The sequence below is a fragment of the Nicotiana tabacum genome, chromosome 19 (assembly GCF_000715075.1).
Source record: "Nicotiana tabacum cultivar K326 chromosome 19, ASM71507v2, whole genome shotgun sequence".
NCBI lineage: Eukaryota > Viridiplantae > Streptophyta > Magnoliopsida > Solanales > Solanaceae > Nicotiana > Nicotiana tabacum.
This window is the reverse complement of record NC_134098.1, coordinates 125,972,968-125,988,409: the sequence shown is the minus strand read 5'-3', so window position 1 is coordinate 125,988,409 and position 15,442 is coordinate 125,972,968. Positions and strand designations below refer to the sequence as shown.

The following is a 15,442-nucleotide window of genomic DNA, read 5'->3' as shown; positions in this document are numbered from 1 at the left end:
TATATATGTTCCGGTTGAGGAGGAAATTTGTTAATTAAGATCTTGAGCCTATTGTAAAGAGGAGAATTGTACCACGTATTTATACTCGTTTATTTTATTTATTTACTCTGCCTCATATTTGTTCACCTCTTTACTGTACCTGATATTATTGGACCACTAGTGAGTGTCGATGTCGACCCCTCGTCACTACTCCTCCGGGGTTAGGCTAGATACTTAATGGGTACACGTGAATTTACGTACTCATACTATACTTGCTGCACATTTTTGTGCAGGTACTTTTATGCCTGGTGGTCCTTTGGGCGCGGAGGCGCGGATGATGCGGGGACTTACCGTGAGCTGCATTTCATGTTACGATCCGCAGCCAGCAGAGTCTCCTTTAGAGTTATTTATATTCTCCTGTCCAATTTGTACTCCGGACAGATACTGTATTTTATTTTACTTCCTAGTAAATGCTCATGCACTTGTGACACCAGATTTTGGGGATGATTATGGGTTGTTCTGTATTGTTGTTGTGAAGATATTATCATTTACTCTGTAAAAGTTTATCTCTTACAATTTAATTGTAGGAAATTCATGATTTCAAACATACTAAAAATGAGTAATTAAGTTAAACTTTTAGTGTTGGCTTGCCTGACAGTGGTGTTAGGCGTCATCACGGCCTTTAATGAATTTTGGGTCGTGATGAAAAAGTAAATGAAAATTGTTTTCAAGTAAAAAAGCAAGTGAACTAAATTACGATTATATTACAATTAATTAAAAATATTCTTTGTTATTTCTCCAAAAATTTTATATACTGTAGAATAGCACATTAAATTATTTTCTTATATAAAAAATACATAAACTAACGAGAGATATACACATTATATATGATTACGTAATTGGTAAAAATTGTTACCCTAATTCTAACAACATATACAAGATTAAGTTACTTCAATAATGTTAGGTTAATTAAGAGATGATGTTGGCAGGTAGAATCATAAAATCACTAGATATCTAATTAAGTCTCAATACCAATTAAATAATGTTTGACAATACCAATTCTGTGCAAAAAATTAAAGATAAATTAAATAATGTTTGACAATTTCCGACCGAAATCAGTCGGATAGTTAAATTTGGATAATATTTTCCAGTTTACCGACCAATTTCGGTCGGTATTGAAGTCAAACATTTGGTCAACAAGAATAAATATATAATTCATTTTTAAACTATAAAAATAATTATAATTTTTAACAGATTTCGATCGGTAAATTAAATAATTAATAAAAATTAAATAATTCCGACCAACTTTGGTCGGTTCTTTTGTGTAATATTTTTTCCCTATCTTTTATATAGTACTTAATTATTTGAAATTTACATTCAAGCTTAATATAATTAATATCCTAAAGATTTACTTACGGACTCAATAATTCGGATCATCTAGTCACTTAAACTCAAGTATGATTCATATTCTAAATCAAATAAAGTGACTGAATATTTTATCCTATGTTCGAGTAGAATTGGTTCACCAATTAAGATCAACTCAAGTTCTCGAACAGACTACTACTCGAATAGAATTAGTTGTATTAGGAGTGTTGATTGTAGTTTGGTGGATTTAAAGTAGTTTTGGTTAATTGAACGTAGTTTTGGCGAATTGAAAGCATTTTGATGCTTAAATTAGGGGTTTGGTACTGTTTTCTTGTTTTGGCAGGTGGTGCAGCTATAAAATAAGCTGTTTATTTGTGCCTAATTATTTTCCAGAACACAGACCGAAATCGGTCGGTATATTAAAAAGAAATTGTTAATTTCCGACCGACGGTCGGTATATTAAAAAGAAATTGTTAATTTTCGACCGACTTCGGTCGGAAATGTTGAGAAACAATCCCAAAAATTATTAATTTTCGTCCGAAATCGGTAAGTATGTTCATAATTTTTACAGGATTATCTAACTTTTCGACCGATTTATATTTTTATTAATTACTAAATTTTCGACCGTAGTCGGTCGGAAACTGATTTTAATATTATAATTTTAATTTAATTTACCAACCACACTCGGTCAGAATTAATATAGTTATTTTTATTTAAATAAATAAATATACCAACCGCCATCGGTCGGTATATTTAATTTCAACTGGGTCATGTGTTAGAAGTGGGGACGTTGACTAGACCGACAGAAATCGGTCGGAATTTCCGACCGAAGTTGGTCGATTGCTTTTACCGACCCGCGATTCAGTGTCCTCCATGTTTCGGTTGATTTTCGAACGGAAATAGCCCTTTTTCGACCGATTTCGGTCGGTTTTTTCCGACGGAAATAGGGCAATTTCTAGTAGTGTTAGTAGTTGATTAGTAGGCTTGCTTTTATTTACACTTCAACCATCCCGAAACAATCGGCATTATATAAACATATTATATATAATATAGTGTGTGTGTTTAGTTGAAGAATCAAATAGTTTACTCTTTGATAGTTTTCTCAGACGTACATATTCAAATTATTGTGCGTCAATAGTTTGCAATTGTTTAATATTTTCTCAACATCAAGCGTTAATGTTATTCCATGAGCTACTTTTAGTTTATATTATGATATTATATCATAAGCTGCTTAATTTATATGATATGACATATTATACTTCCAAGCGAAACACAAAAAAATTCTGTAGTTTTGACTTATGACTGAATAAAGAGAAGCACTTCACTGCATGAGAAGGATTTCAAAAATATTGTAGTATATTTTTATTTTATTTATTTTCAACAAAAATATTGTAGTATATCAAAAAGCTTTCTTTATCCAAACTATTTGGGGGAGTGGAGATAGTCCAAACTGCAAAACCAAGTATCACAAGACGGTATACTTTAGTGCCATCCAAGTGAATGCGTGAAAGAAAGATAAAATAAAGGTGAATGCATGCATGCATAATTACTAGTACTTGCTAATTAATTTAAGCAATGTGCTTGTTACTTGAAAAGGTAATAATATAATTAATAAATACTCACGTACAAAATTACCGAAGGTAAGTATACTGAATCATGATTTTATTCTCATACTAAATACAGCATCGCAAACATTCATATTCTATCCCATACCCCCAATACCATAGTAGCACAATGAAGGCCAAAACTAGAACGGTAGCAACAATGCCAATCCAAAACATAAGCTTGAAGATTATGCTTTTGTGATTATCACTCTTATTATCATTAAGAGGTGGAGCATTAACGCCGTCAAGCTTCAATTTACGAGGTGATTGGAAATCTTTAAGCAGCTGATCATGTTTTAGGTCTTCATAATTAACATCATGGGAATAATTAGTTGAAGGAGCTAATAACGTGGTAATAATATTTGGGGTTATTGGTGTTTTTGGAGGAGCATCTGATAGGTTGGAGAGGGTGGTGGAAGGCGAAGTTAGTACTAATATGATTACAAGTAATATTTTGAGAAGAGAAGAGGGAACTAATAGGATTGTGGCTATTGTTTGTTGCACAAGCTTGCTAGGATGAAAGTTAAAAAAAAACTTTACTACTTTTACTCTTAGCCTGGGACTTGTATATATAGAGGAACACAATAATAGGGTTGTAAAGTGATCGATCGTGTAAAAAAATTACACTTTCATCTATTATAGAAAAAAAACACTTTCCATTTTCTTAAGTTTACTAATTAATGTTATATAGAAAATTACTTGAAGTTATTTTTTAAGGTAAATATTTGTCACACGGTCAATGCATAAAACTTATAGTACGCACTTTTATTGTTTGTGTTGTATTCGCTCGTTACGTTCCCGTTTTCTTGCTGTTTCGGAATACACTTGTGAAACCAAAATTAGTACTAATATGGCAATATCAATACCACAAGCCATTGTTGATTTCGCAGCTCATATGATGGTAATAACGAGTTAATAGTAATATGCTAAATTTGTTACTGTAGACATATAAAATTTATTAATTTTAATCAACACAAAATTTGGATTGAATCTTAATTTTATTTGGGTTAAATAATTGATTTGGACTTTACAAAATAAATCAGTCCAGTTTATTATTTTTAAGCCCAATGTCCAATAATTTTAAGGCCCAGACCCATGCCATATGTCAAGTGACATGGCATATCTAGTCAAACTACAAGTCAAAAAGACGACGCCGCATGTTAAATGATGTGGCAATCCAAGTCAAAAAGCAAGAACCAACCACAGGTCGCCAAGTAGTTAAAATAACATGGGCCAACCAGAATCAAGCAAGAGAGTTCATATGTAGTTGGACTGTCCATCCTCTGCAACTATAAATAGAGGGGTTACATAACTCTCAAGACATGGAGAGTTGGAGAAGAACATTCCGCAATTGGTGAAGGCATCCACAAACAGAGAGATCAATCATCAAGTGCATAGTTCTTCAACAAAGGAGTGATCAACGGAGTTCTTCCCGGAGATCAACCCGTAACAACAAAGTGTTGCTCGACATTCTTAGCGATCAAATACATCACAAGAAGGTCTGTATCATCCTACATTCGAGAAAGACGCTTCTCAAGCCCTCGAATCACGATAATTTTAGAGAGGAGAATCAAGGGATACATAGAATTGTTCTCACAAATATTTATTAATAAAATATCTTTTTCTTCATATTATTTTTGTTGCAGTTTATTTTTCGGACTATGAAAATTTGTTGCGAACAAATTTTGGCACGCCCAGTGGGACTCATTCTACCCTTCATCTCTCCTTCTTGTAAGTTGAAAACTACGAACTTCAGATCTACTGCTACAATGGCCTTCCGCAAGTTTGATGTTTCATGCAAAGATACTACTATTGCCTCATCCGCTGAGCTTAGTCATGTTGGCCCAATCACTCGAAGCAAGTTCAAGGCTAGTGGCTTGGATGGATCCGAATACTTCGCCTCCTTGGAGATGGCAAAGAAAAGCAGATCTCACATGACGTCTGCAACCACAATCTTTGGTAGCAACACCCCATTCTCGTTATTTGACGAACTTTCTCCAACAGCCTCCAACCTTGGTGAATTTGAAGATCTGGTGGATTCTCCGGTTTCAACAAAAGTCAACGCCTTAATGACCGACGCAACTAACATAGACGAAAAGTTTGCCATGATGGAACAGACTATAGAAGTCTTGAAGTAATCTGTTGAAGACAAAGACCTTCAAATAGCTCAACTCATGAACAAATTGTAGGCTTATGCACCTGGAGAGTCAAGCCACGTCCCTCCTCATTCACCTGTCTTCACCTCGCAAAAAACGGTTGTCGAGGAATCGTTTGCCAAGTTCAGCATTCAAAGGGAATAGCAATCCACTTCGGTTGCGGCGTTATCTGTCCAACAATTGCAAGACATGATAACAAACACCATCAGAGCTCAATACGGCGGACCATCACAAAGTTCATTGTACTAGTCTAAGCCTCATACTAATAGGATTGATTGTCTAACTATGCTAACCAATTATCGACCACCAAAGTTGCATCAATTTGATGGCAAAAGAAAACCCAAGGCAACATATTGCCCACTTTATCGAGACTTGTAGCAATGCCGGAATGCATGGCGACCTTTTGGTAAAGCATTTTGTTCGTTCGCTGAAAGGGAACGCATTTGACTAGTATATTGACTTGGAGCCCGAGTCCATTGATAGTTGGGAGCAACTTGAGAAGGAATTCCTCAATCATTTTTACAGTACCCGAAGAATTGTAAGCATGATAGAGTTGACAGGCACCAAGCCAAGGAAGGACGAGCCCATGGTGGATTACATCAATCGTTGGAGGGCATTAAGTTTAGACTGCAAGGATCGCCTTTCAGAAATATCTATTGTGAAGATGTGCATTCAGGGAATGCACTAGGCCTTTTGTATATCCTACAAGGGATCAAACCGCGAACTTTTGAAAAACTTGCCACGCGAGCTCACGGCATGGAGTTAAGCATCACAAGCCATGGAAAGGCATCTCCATTCGCTAATCAGAAGGAGTTCAAGAAAAATGTTGCATCAAAGAACCAAACTAAAGAATCTATGGCGGTGAAAGCAACTTCTATGAAAGTCACGACTAAGCAAAAGGTCAAGAAGGATAAGACCCCGAGTCAATATCCCAAAGAGGAGAAACGTCGTCCAACCTTGAAGGAATTAGAGGCGAAGGTTTATCCGTTTCCAGATTCAGACGTACCCACGATCCTCGATGAATTGCTGAGCAAGAAAGTCATCGATCTCCCTAAATCAAAAAGGCCTAAGAAAATTGGTAAATTTGGCGATCCGAAATACTGCAAGTTTCATCGCGTCATTAGCCACCCTACAGAGAAATGCTTTGTCTTAAAGGAGAAAATCATGGCTCTTGTAAGTGAAGAAAAAATCATCATAGACATGGATGAAACAGCAGAAGCAAATCATGCAAGTATCGCGCTCAAGGAAAAGAAGTGTTCAAGGTTGCAAAACGCGTCAAGCACTGCCTTCTTACAATTTGAAAGTTTCGAGCCCGTTGAAGTTGTTCTTACAAGGAAAACTCTTGAAGGTTCACTAGAGCTGGACACTCAGTCCAAAGACAAAGACGATGAGGGTTGGACTCTAGTCACTCATAAGAAACGAAGACATCAAGAAGTTTTGAGGCTACCACTTCCTAAGCCAAGAGGAAAAATAAGCGATGTGGATAAGCAACAACCACCAAGAATTATCAAATCTTCTATTAGCAAGAAAATTAACGGTGCCTTATCGCCAAAGTTCCGAAAGCCCATCACATTGCATGGATTCTTTCCTAGAAAATTCCTTCATGGAGGTCACGTTGGTGCAACTCATGTAGTTTCTAGTACTGACAAAACAAAGGAAAGCAACGATGAGCTCGCTCTAATGAAAACACAAGAACATCATGATAACGAAAAAGTTGTCACATGTTATGCAACAATTTCCTTACAGATGATGACTCGTTGCTGGGGCCTAGGCCATATAACAAACCTTTTTTCATTGTAGGGGCCATTCAGGAACAACATCGCAATCGCATACTTGTTGATGATGGTTCGGCTGTCAACATCATGCCAAAAATGGTGCTAAAAAAGCTTGGGATCTCTATCGATGAGCTATCCAAAAGTAACCTAACAATCCAAGGTTTCAACCAAGGAGGACAAAGAGCCATAGGTATGATCCGCGTGGGATTATCCATTAGTGAGATGAAGTCAAACACCCTAATTCACGTCATAGATGCTAAAATATCATACAACCTGCTGCTTGGACGTCCTTGGATTCATGAGAATGGAGTGGTATCGTCTACTTTGCATCAATGTCTGAAGTACATAAGGGATGGAGAGATAGTCAAAATTGATGCAGACATCAATCCTTTCACTGAGACGGAGTCATACGTTGTAGATGAAAAATTTTACCTAGATTCTTATGAACCGAGTGTAGAGAAACCGTCATCAGTCGACGAAGCAAATGTCAAGTCAGAAGAAGAAAATAAGGCTCAATGGACTACCACCAAGCTGCCTAAGAAGAGAACTGAAGAAGTCTCCATTAAGATGTCATCATCTGAAGGTGGCATACAGACAAAGACTGATAAGGAGCATCTAGTTTTTCGCTATATTCCATGTGAGCGCCGAAATAAAGGGAAACCTTTGCTACAGGAATGTACTCCAAAGAAGAAAATGAGTCACAAAGATATCCAACATTTGAAGGAGCATATGATTGTCCCAGTTGCACAAATCCCATACGTGACTTGTGAGTCTACTAAAGGCAATCTCCAAGCTGATAAAATAAAAGGGCTCTATGATCTTAAGGCCTTCATACTGCTTAAAAAGTCTGGTTATGACTTCTCCAATCCATCAAGACTAGGAAAACTCAAAGACGAAGTCACTGGTGAAAATATACATAGTCTCAATGAGTCCCAAATGAAGTTGAGAAAGCAAGGGCACTACGTCTCCACTCCAAAGTTTGGGTTGGGATTCAGTTTGGCAGAGCCTCTTCGAATTTTATTTAAGAGAAGCAAAGAGATAGGTTCATCACAGCACACCTCGATAGAGAATATGAAGGAAGTTAAGGGCAAGAAAATAAAAAAACGGGCTTCAGTGTTTGATCGCATTGGAGGCTCAACCCCTCCGATCTCGGTGTTTGAAAGGCTAGGTCACAAAGGTGAACGTGTATCTTCCAAACATCTAAAAAAGGTTTCCACTACTTCAAAGACCTCCATCTTTTGTCACCTGGGAACCACAAGGAAGTCACCATCTACAAAGATACTGTCAAAACATAAGGATCAAGTCCATGAGGGGCGGGATCATTTTAAAGTTGTTGCTGACAAAGAAATCTGTAGTGCTTTCCCATTACGTATGAAAAGGAAGTCTACTTTGTCAATATCCACAGATGGTCCACTGAAGGTGCAAAGGATAACCATTGTTTACACTTGCCAGCCTCGTAAAGAAATAGAGAAAGACAAAGAAGCCATGCCGACCATCCAAGGAAGTCGAAGAGAAAAGTCAGACTTTGTGGAAACATCCTATCACATAACTGTGGAAGATAGAACATGCATTGACGTTGATGATGAAGTCCACGAGGCTCCCCCTCAACTAGAATATGGAGGTCAATCAACTATAGATGAGCTTAAGGAACTCAATTTAGGCACTCCGGAAGATCCAAGCCTCATCTTCATTAGTGGGCTTCTTACGCCTCAGGAGGAGGAGGAATACTCCAAGTTATTGACCGAGTACAAAGATGTCTTCGCTTGGTCGTATAAAGAAATGTCTGGTCTTAGTCTTAAGGTAGTCATTCATCATTTAGGGATCAAAAGTGGAACACGCCCTGTGAAGCAGTCACAACGCATGTTTCGACCCGAGCTAGTACCACAAATTAAAGTCGAAGTCAACAAGCTCATCGAGGCGAGATTTATTTGAGAGGTGAAGTACCCATCATGGATATCGAATATTGTACTTGTCAAGAAGAAGAATGGTCAAATACGTGTTTGTGTTGACTTTTGAGACCTAAACAAGGCATGTCCGAAAGATGACTTTCCACTACCAACTATTGAACTCATGTTTGATGCTACAACAGGGCATAAAGCTATGTTATTCATGGATGGGTCCTCCGAATACAATCAAATCAGAATGTCTCCAAAAGACTAAGAGTGTACTACTTTCCGAAATCCAAAAGGGATATACTGCTACAAAGCGATGCCTTTCGGTCTGAAGAATGTTGGTGCCACCTACCAACGCGCGATGCAAAACATATTTGACGACATTCTTCATCAGAGGGTTAAATTCTACGTCGATGACTTGGTGGTGAAGACGAAGAGTAGGCGTTACCACCTTGAAGACCTTCGAATTATTTTTGAAAGGTTAAGAAAATTCGACCTAAAGATGAATCCACTCAAGTGTGAATTTGGAGTTACCTCAGAAAAGTTTCTTGGCTTCATTGTGCGCCATCATGGAATTGAAGTTGATCCCGCAAAGATTGATGCCATTCATAAAATGCCCGATCCAAAGAACTTGAGGGAGCTTCGAAGTCTACAGGGAAACTTAGCATTCATCCGGAGGTTCATCTCTAATATGGACGGACGATGTCAACCTTTCAATCATCTATTAAGGAAGGATATTCCTTTTCATTGGGATCAGTCATGTCAAAATACTATTGAAAACATCAAAAGATACTTGGTGAATCCACCTGTGTTAGGGGAACCAATGCTTAGGAAGCCATTGATACTCTACATTGCGGCACAAGAACGCTCATTTGGGGAACTACTTGCTCAAGAGAATGATGAAGGAAAGTAATAAGCCTTGTACTACCTCAGTCGAACTCTTATAGGAGTTGAGTTGAACAACACGTCTGTTGAGAAAATATGCTTAGCGTTACTTTATGCAATAAAGAAACTAAGGCATTATTTTGAAGCATACACCATCAAACTTATCTCTCGAGCAGATCCTGTGTAGTTCGTGATGACTCGACCTGTTCTTTCGGGACGCCTAGCAAGATGGTCCATATTGTTTAACCAATATGAGATCACATACACACCTCAAAAGGTTGTGAAAGGACAAGCACTAGCCAATTTTCTAGTTGATCACCCTCTTCCGGTGGAATGGGAGCTTTCAAATGAGTTTCCAGATGAAGACATTTTGTTCATTGAAGAATTGCCACCATGGACAATGTTCTTTGATGTATCTGCACGTCGTAATGGCGTTGGGGAAGGTGTTGTGTTGATATCTCCAGAAAGACAAGTCTGGCCATTCTACTTTATTTTAGGTGAAACATGTTCCAACAATGCCGCGGAGTACCAAGCTTTGATCGTCGGTCTCGAAATGGCATTAGACATGAAGATTCTACAGTTGAAGATCTACGGCGACTCTAAGCTCATCAACCAGCTGTTGGGGAGTTACGAGGTAAATAAAGAAGATCTCTTGCCATACCATCAATATGCTTCGGGTTTACTTGAAAGATTCGACCAAGTGTTCTTAAACCAAGTCCCAAGAGAAGAAAATCGCATGGCTGATGCTTTGGCTAACTTGGCCACAACGATGGCACTTGGAGAGAATGAGTCAACAAAGGTACATGTGTGTCATCGATGGGTCATTCCTAGACTTCTTGATCTTCAAATCAATGAAAGTCATCATATCTCTGTTGGGGTGATTGAAGAAGAGGATTGGAGACAACCATTGATAGAGTACCTTGAACATGGAAAGTTACTCGAGGATCCGCGACAAAGAACAAACATCAAGCGAAGGGCACCACGATTCATATTCTACAAGGGGACATTATTTCTCTTCTCTTTTGAAGGACTATTCTTGCGATGTCTTGACAAAGAAGAAGCCCACCAAGCGATGGAGGAAGCACATTCTGGCTCATGTGGAGTACACCAATCTGGTCATAAACTCCATTTTCGCATCAAGAGGATGGGCTACTACTGGCCGGCAATGGTGTAGGATTACATGGAACATGCCAAAAGATGTCAAGTGTGTCAATTCCACGCCAAAAATATCCACCAATCTCCGGAGCCTCTTCATCCAACTATAGCTTCATGGCCTTTTAATGCATGGAGACTTGACGTTGTTGGACCGCTTCCAAAGTCATCAAAGGGACAGATGTACATATTGGCTGCCACAGACTACTTCTCTAGATGGGCTGAAGTTGTTCCACTCAAGGAAGTAAAAAAGGAAATCGTTGCCGATTTTATCAAGTCGAACATAATTTTTAGGTACGGCACACCAAGATACATAATCATTGATAATGGAACTCCATTTGACAACAAGATCGTGAGGAGTCTATGCGAGAAATTTGGTTTCAAGCAACATAAGTCTTTAATGTATAATGCACCCGCTAATGGCCTTGTTGAAGCTTTTAACAAGACGCTTGGTTACCTTTTGAAGAAAGTTGTTGCAAAGAACAAGAAAGACAGGCATGAGAAAATTGGTGAAGCTTTGTAGGCATACCGTACAACCTTCAGAAATGCTACACAAGCAACTCCTTACTCTTTGGTGTATGGCGTAGAAGCAGTCCTTCCGTAGGAGCAACAAATTCCATCATTGCGGATCGAAATCCAAGAAGGACTCACGTCCGAAGAAAATGCTCAACTTCGCTTAGCAGAGTTAGAAGCATTGGATGAGAAAAAATTGGAAGCGCAACAAAAATTGGAGTGCTATCAAGCTCGACTAGCTATAGCCTTCAACAAGAAAGTGCGGCCACAATCATTCCAAGTGGGAGATTTAGTCCTAGCTATTCAAAGAACCATAATCCTCAACAAACGCATAGGCGACAAGTTTACCTCAGAATGGGATGTGCCATATGTTGTGAAGGAAGCCTATTCAAGTGGCGCATACAAAATTGTTGATAAGGATGGTCTCAGAGTTGGTCCGATCAATATAAAATTTTTGAAGCAGTACTTCCCATAAAATTCACCTATGCTCCTCGACGTACGAGCCTAAACTTCAAGTCATGACGCTCCTTGATACATGAGCCTAAACTGCACGTTACTACACTCCTGGCCCGCATGAGTCTAAACTGTGTACGGCCAAAAAAAAAAGAGTCGGCTAGGTTGAAAACTCGCGAGAAGCGGCCTAGGCAAAAATTAGGACACAAAAAAAAAAACTCACCCCTCTGAACTATGTTATGACTTGATCCTCTTCATCGAGGTACGTAGGCAGCTTAGAGTTTCATTCTAAGTTCAGTCGCATGAGTTTTTAAAAAATAATAATTTGGCGTCATCAGATCATCACATAAATTCTTCAAGTGTAGAGTCACATATCTATGAGGAAAAGAAGACGATTTGCGTTGAAGTACAAAAGATGTTTTACTGCTTCAATAGTACAAAAGTTGATACATCCAAAATTGTAGAGACAAAAGGAACTAGACATTTTTCTATACAAAAGCCTAAATCATGAGGATGATCGTAGACTAGGCTTTGTTGCTGACGCGTCTTAAATGCTTTTTCAAGTCCGTATGACGTCTCCACATTTAATGTCATTCTCGATGTATGTCTCTTGCATTCAGTAGTTGTGATGATCTCTTGACCACATATCTTGTTAGGCCTTGAGCATGATAGTTTGCTTCTCTTGTGCAAGTGTTGGTTGAAGGTCCCACATATGAGAAATCCTCTCTCTTGAATAAAATCTTCAATCACCATGGGAGCCGCCATTAATGAACTTCAATACTATCAACAAATCAAGTACAACAGTTGGTGAAGGGGTGGCTCCGCATCTTGTATGACACCTCAGTCTGATATCTCGACCCTTTGAGCTTTTTTGCGAGTCTGCAAAAGAAAATGAAGAGATAAGATTTATGAGGCATGATAGTCAAAGTTACTACATGCAAGATAGTAAAGTCAACTTCAAGAAGAAAAGAAAACACTATCAAGACAACTCAGAGAGCATAGAGATGGAAAGCGAGCTCAACAGACGACGGGATCAATTTTGAAAAAATACCGCGGTCTCCCAAGGATTTGTATTATGCACTTGGTGTGCTTAGGGTTGATATTCGGGCATTTTGTGAGTATAAGTGTTACGTTCGATGTGTGTTTTCTTTAGAGTATTATGTGTGGATCGGGTGGCACACCGCCATGGGTATCATGGTTGGATCGGGTTATACGCCGCAACGGTATCATGTGTGGATCGGGTTGCATGCCGCAATAGTGTGGCGTTGAGTACAGTTTCCCTTAGCTATTCTTGTGTGTTTTGTGTCTCATTTCTGAGTAAGGTTCATAACATCTTTTCGGTTATTAGATTAGTTATGTGGGTTGAGTAGTTCATTCCAAAATTCGTTTTCCTTATGTATCACATTGGAGTTTGTAGCTTGTTAACATAATGTGGCATCATATGAGGCTTTTGCAGTATCTGAGGTGTTTTATTTCCTGAGCAGCTTGTACTGGGTGAAACGAGATTATTGGACCTGGGATCAGTGCGATCAGATTTATATAAGGCATATTAAAGAGTAAATATTGTTATTCAGTCCAGAATGAGGTAATGGTTCTTGTCGGGAGGAGAGACTCCATAAATTGGGATTCGGCAGGTGGTTATGAGTTCTACACATCTTCTCTATCGTGGTTGTATTGCGAGAGTTAAAGCAAGGCTTAATTGGTCATGAGGTACACTACGGGCTTCGGGTCAGTGGAAATTTTAGCTGTTGTGCTTTGGAAATGATTGCCTTGTGCAAATGAGTCACGCGGTGCATGGTAAGAATTCAGTAAGGGTATACAATCGTGTTTGGTGCAGTGTGTAGTGAGTGATACGGTGTTCGTATGTTGGAAACAGGCCTGGTGGGTAATTCCGGATGTTGGAATCTGACTCCAAGGCTTACTTGGCTAAATAAAGGGGAAGATCTTTAGATTGGCTCGCTCTAATATGCTCAACTGAGTTGTGGTAGCACGGGTATGTGCGCGAGGTGTTAAACGGTGATTTCAGACAACTCCAAACAGTTCTTAGCACGTTCGAGGACGAACGTATGTTTAAGTGAGAGAGAATGTAACGATCCGACCGGTCGTTTTGAGCTTTAGCGTGTTGTTCGGTGGTTTGAGACCTTGAGTAGTTCACTTCAAGTATTATGACTTGTACGTGTGGTCGGAATGGAATTTCGGGAAGTTTGAAGTAGATTTAGAAAGAAAATTCTAATTTCAGAAGCTTTAAGTTGGAAGAATTGACTAATGTGTGACTTTTGAGTAAACGACCTCAGAATCAGGATTTGAAAGTTCCAATAGGTTCGTATGATGATTTCAGACTTGGGCGTATGCTCGGATCGGGTTTTGGATGATCCGGGAGCGTTTCGGCGCATATTGTGGAAAGTTAGCATTTTGGAAGGATTTCATAAATTTGGGTTGAAGTGCATTTCGATGTTATCGATATCCATTTGGGATTCCGAGCCTGGGAATATCTCCTTATGGTGATTCTGGACTTAGGGGAGCGTCCGGAAGTGGATTTGGAGGTCTGTAGGTCGTTTTGGGATCATTTGGTGAAAAATGGAAATTTGAAGTTTTTGGAGAGTTTGACCGAGGGTGAACTTTTTGATATCGGGTTCGGATTCCAGTTCCGAAAGTTGGAGTAGGTCTGTAATGTCATTTAAGACTTGCACGTAAAATTTGGCATCATTTCGAGTTGATTTGATAGGAATCGGATGCGCAGAAGTATTTTTAGAAATTTTTGAGTTCATGAGTTAATCCATGCGTTTTGGTGTCCGATTCATGGTTTTTGATATTATTTTAGGGTTTCGATCGCTCGAGCGAGTTTGAATGATGTTGTCATACTTGTGTGGGTATTTGGTGTGGAGCCTTGAGGGCTCGAGTGAGTTTCGGATGTTCGGAAGGATGAGGAAAAGCTCCAGTTTTCTGGTGTTTCTGGGCTGGAGTTGCAGGTCTCGCAAATGCGAAGCTTTGATCGCATTTGCGAAGCATTCGCATTTGCAAAGTTGGGAAGGCTCTAAGGGTTTCGCATTTGCGAAGAACCCGCCGCTTTTGCGAACTGGCCCTCTTCGCATTTACGAAGTTTTTGGTCGCATGTGCAACCAGAGATGGCCAGCCTTCGCATTTGCGGTCGTTTTGTCGCATTTGCGACATCGCAATTGCGTACGAGGTGTCTCAAATGCGACACCTGCGACCTGTGCAGCAGTTTTTAATGCGGGACTTAGCTTTATTTTCCCCATTTCCCATATGTTCTTGGACGCTTTTGAGAGCATTTTTGAGAGGGGTTCCATCAACACCAAGAGGTAAGTGATCCTTAACAATTCTTTAGCCAAATACACGAATCATAAGTAGAGTTGGAAAATGGTGGGATTTGACTACGAAAATGATTATGGAATTAGATCAAAATAATATATTTGAGTTCATGAGGTTATGGGTAATAATTTTCTTCAAAAATTTTCAGAATCCGAGCACGTGGGCCCGGGAGTGAATTTTAGGAATTCTTCAATTTGGGTTGGGAAATCACTTTAATAGTTAGGAAATGAACTCTTAAGCATGTATTGACTATTCTAAATGCCATTTGACTAGTTACGGGTCTTTTGGCATCGAGTTGAGGGTTTAAAGCTCAATTGTAGACCGGAAAGTAAGTCTGA

General features: G+C 39.1%; 2 protein-coding genes across 2 annotated transcripts; both read left to right on the top strand.

Moving 5' to 3' along the window:
- Window positions 1–6,975: 6,975 nt before the first annotated feature.
- LOC142173713 (uncharacterized) lies at window positions 6,976–8,811 on the top strand. The gene has a single exon (XM_075239344.1). The coding sequence runs from the start codon at window positions 6,976–6,978 to the stop codon at window positions 8,809–8,811; it is 1,836 nt and encodes a 611-aa protein (XP_075095445.1).
- Window positions 8,812–9,849: 1,038 nt separating this feature from the next.
- On the top strand, window positions 9,850–10,830 carry LOC142173712 (uncharacterized). Its single transcript, XM_075239343.1, has one exon. The coding sequence runs from the start codon at window positions 9,850–9,852 to the stop codon at window positions 10,828–10,830; it is 981 nt and encodes a 326-aa protein (XP_075095444.1).
- The last annotated feature ends 4,612 nt before the right edge of the window (window positions 10,831–15,442 follow it).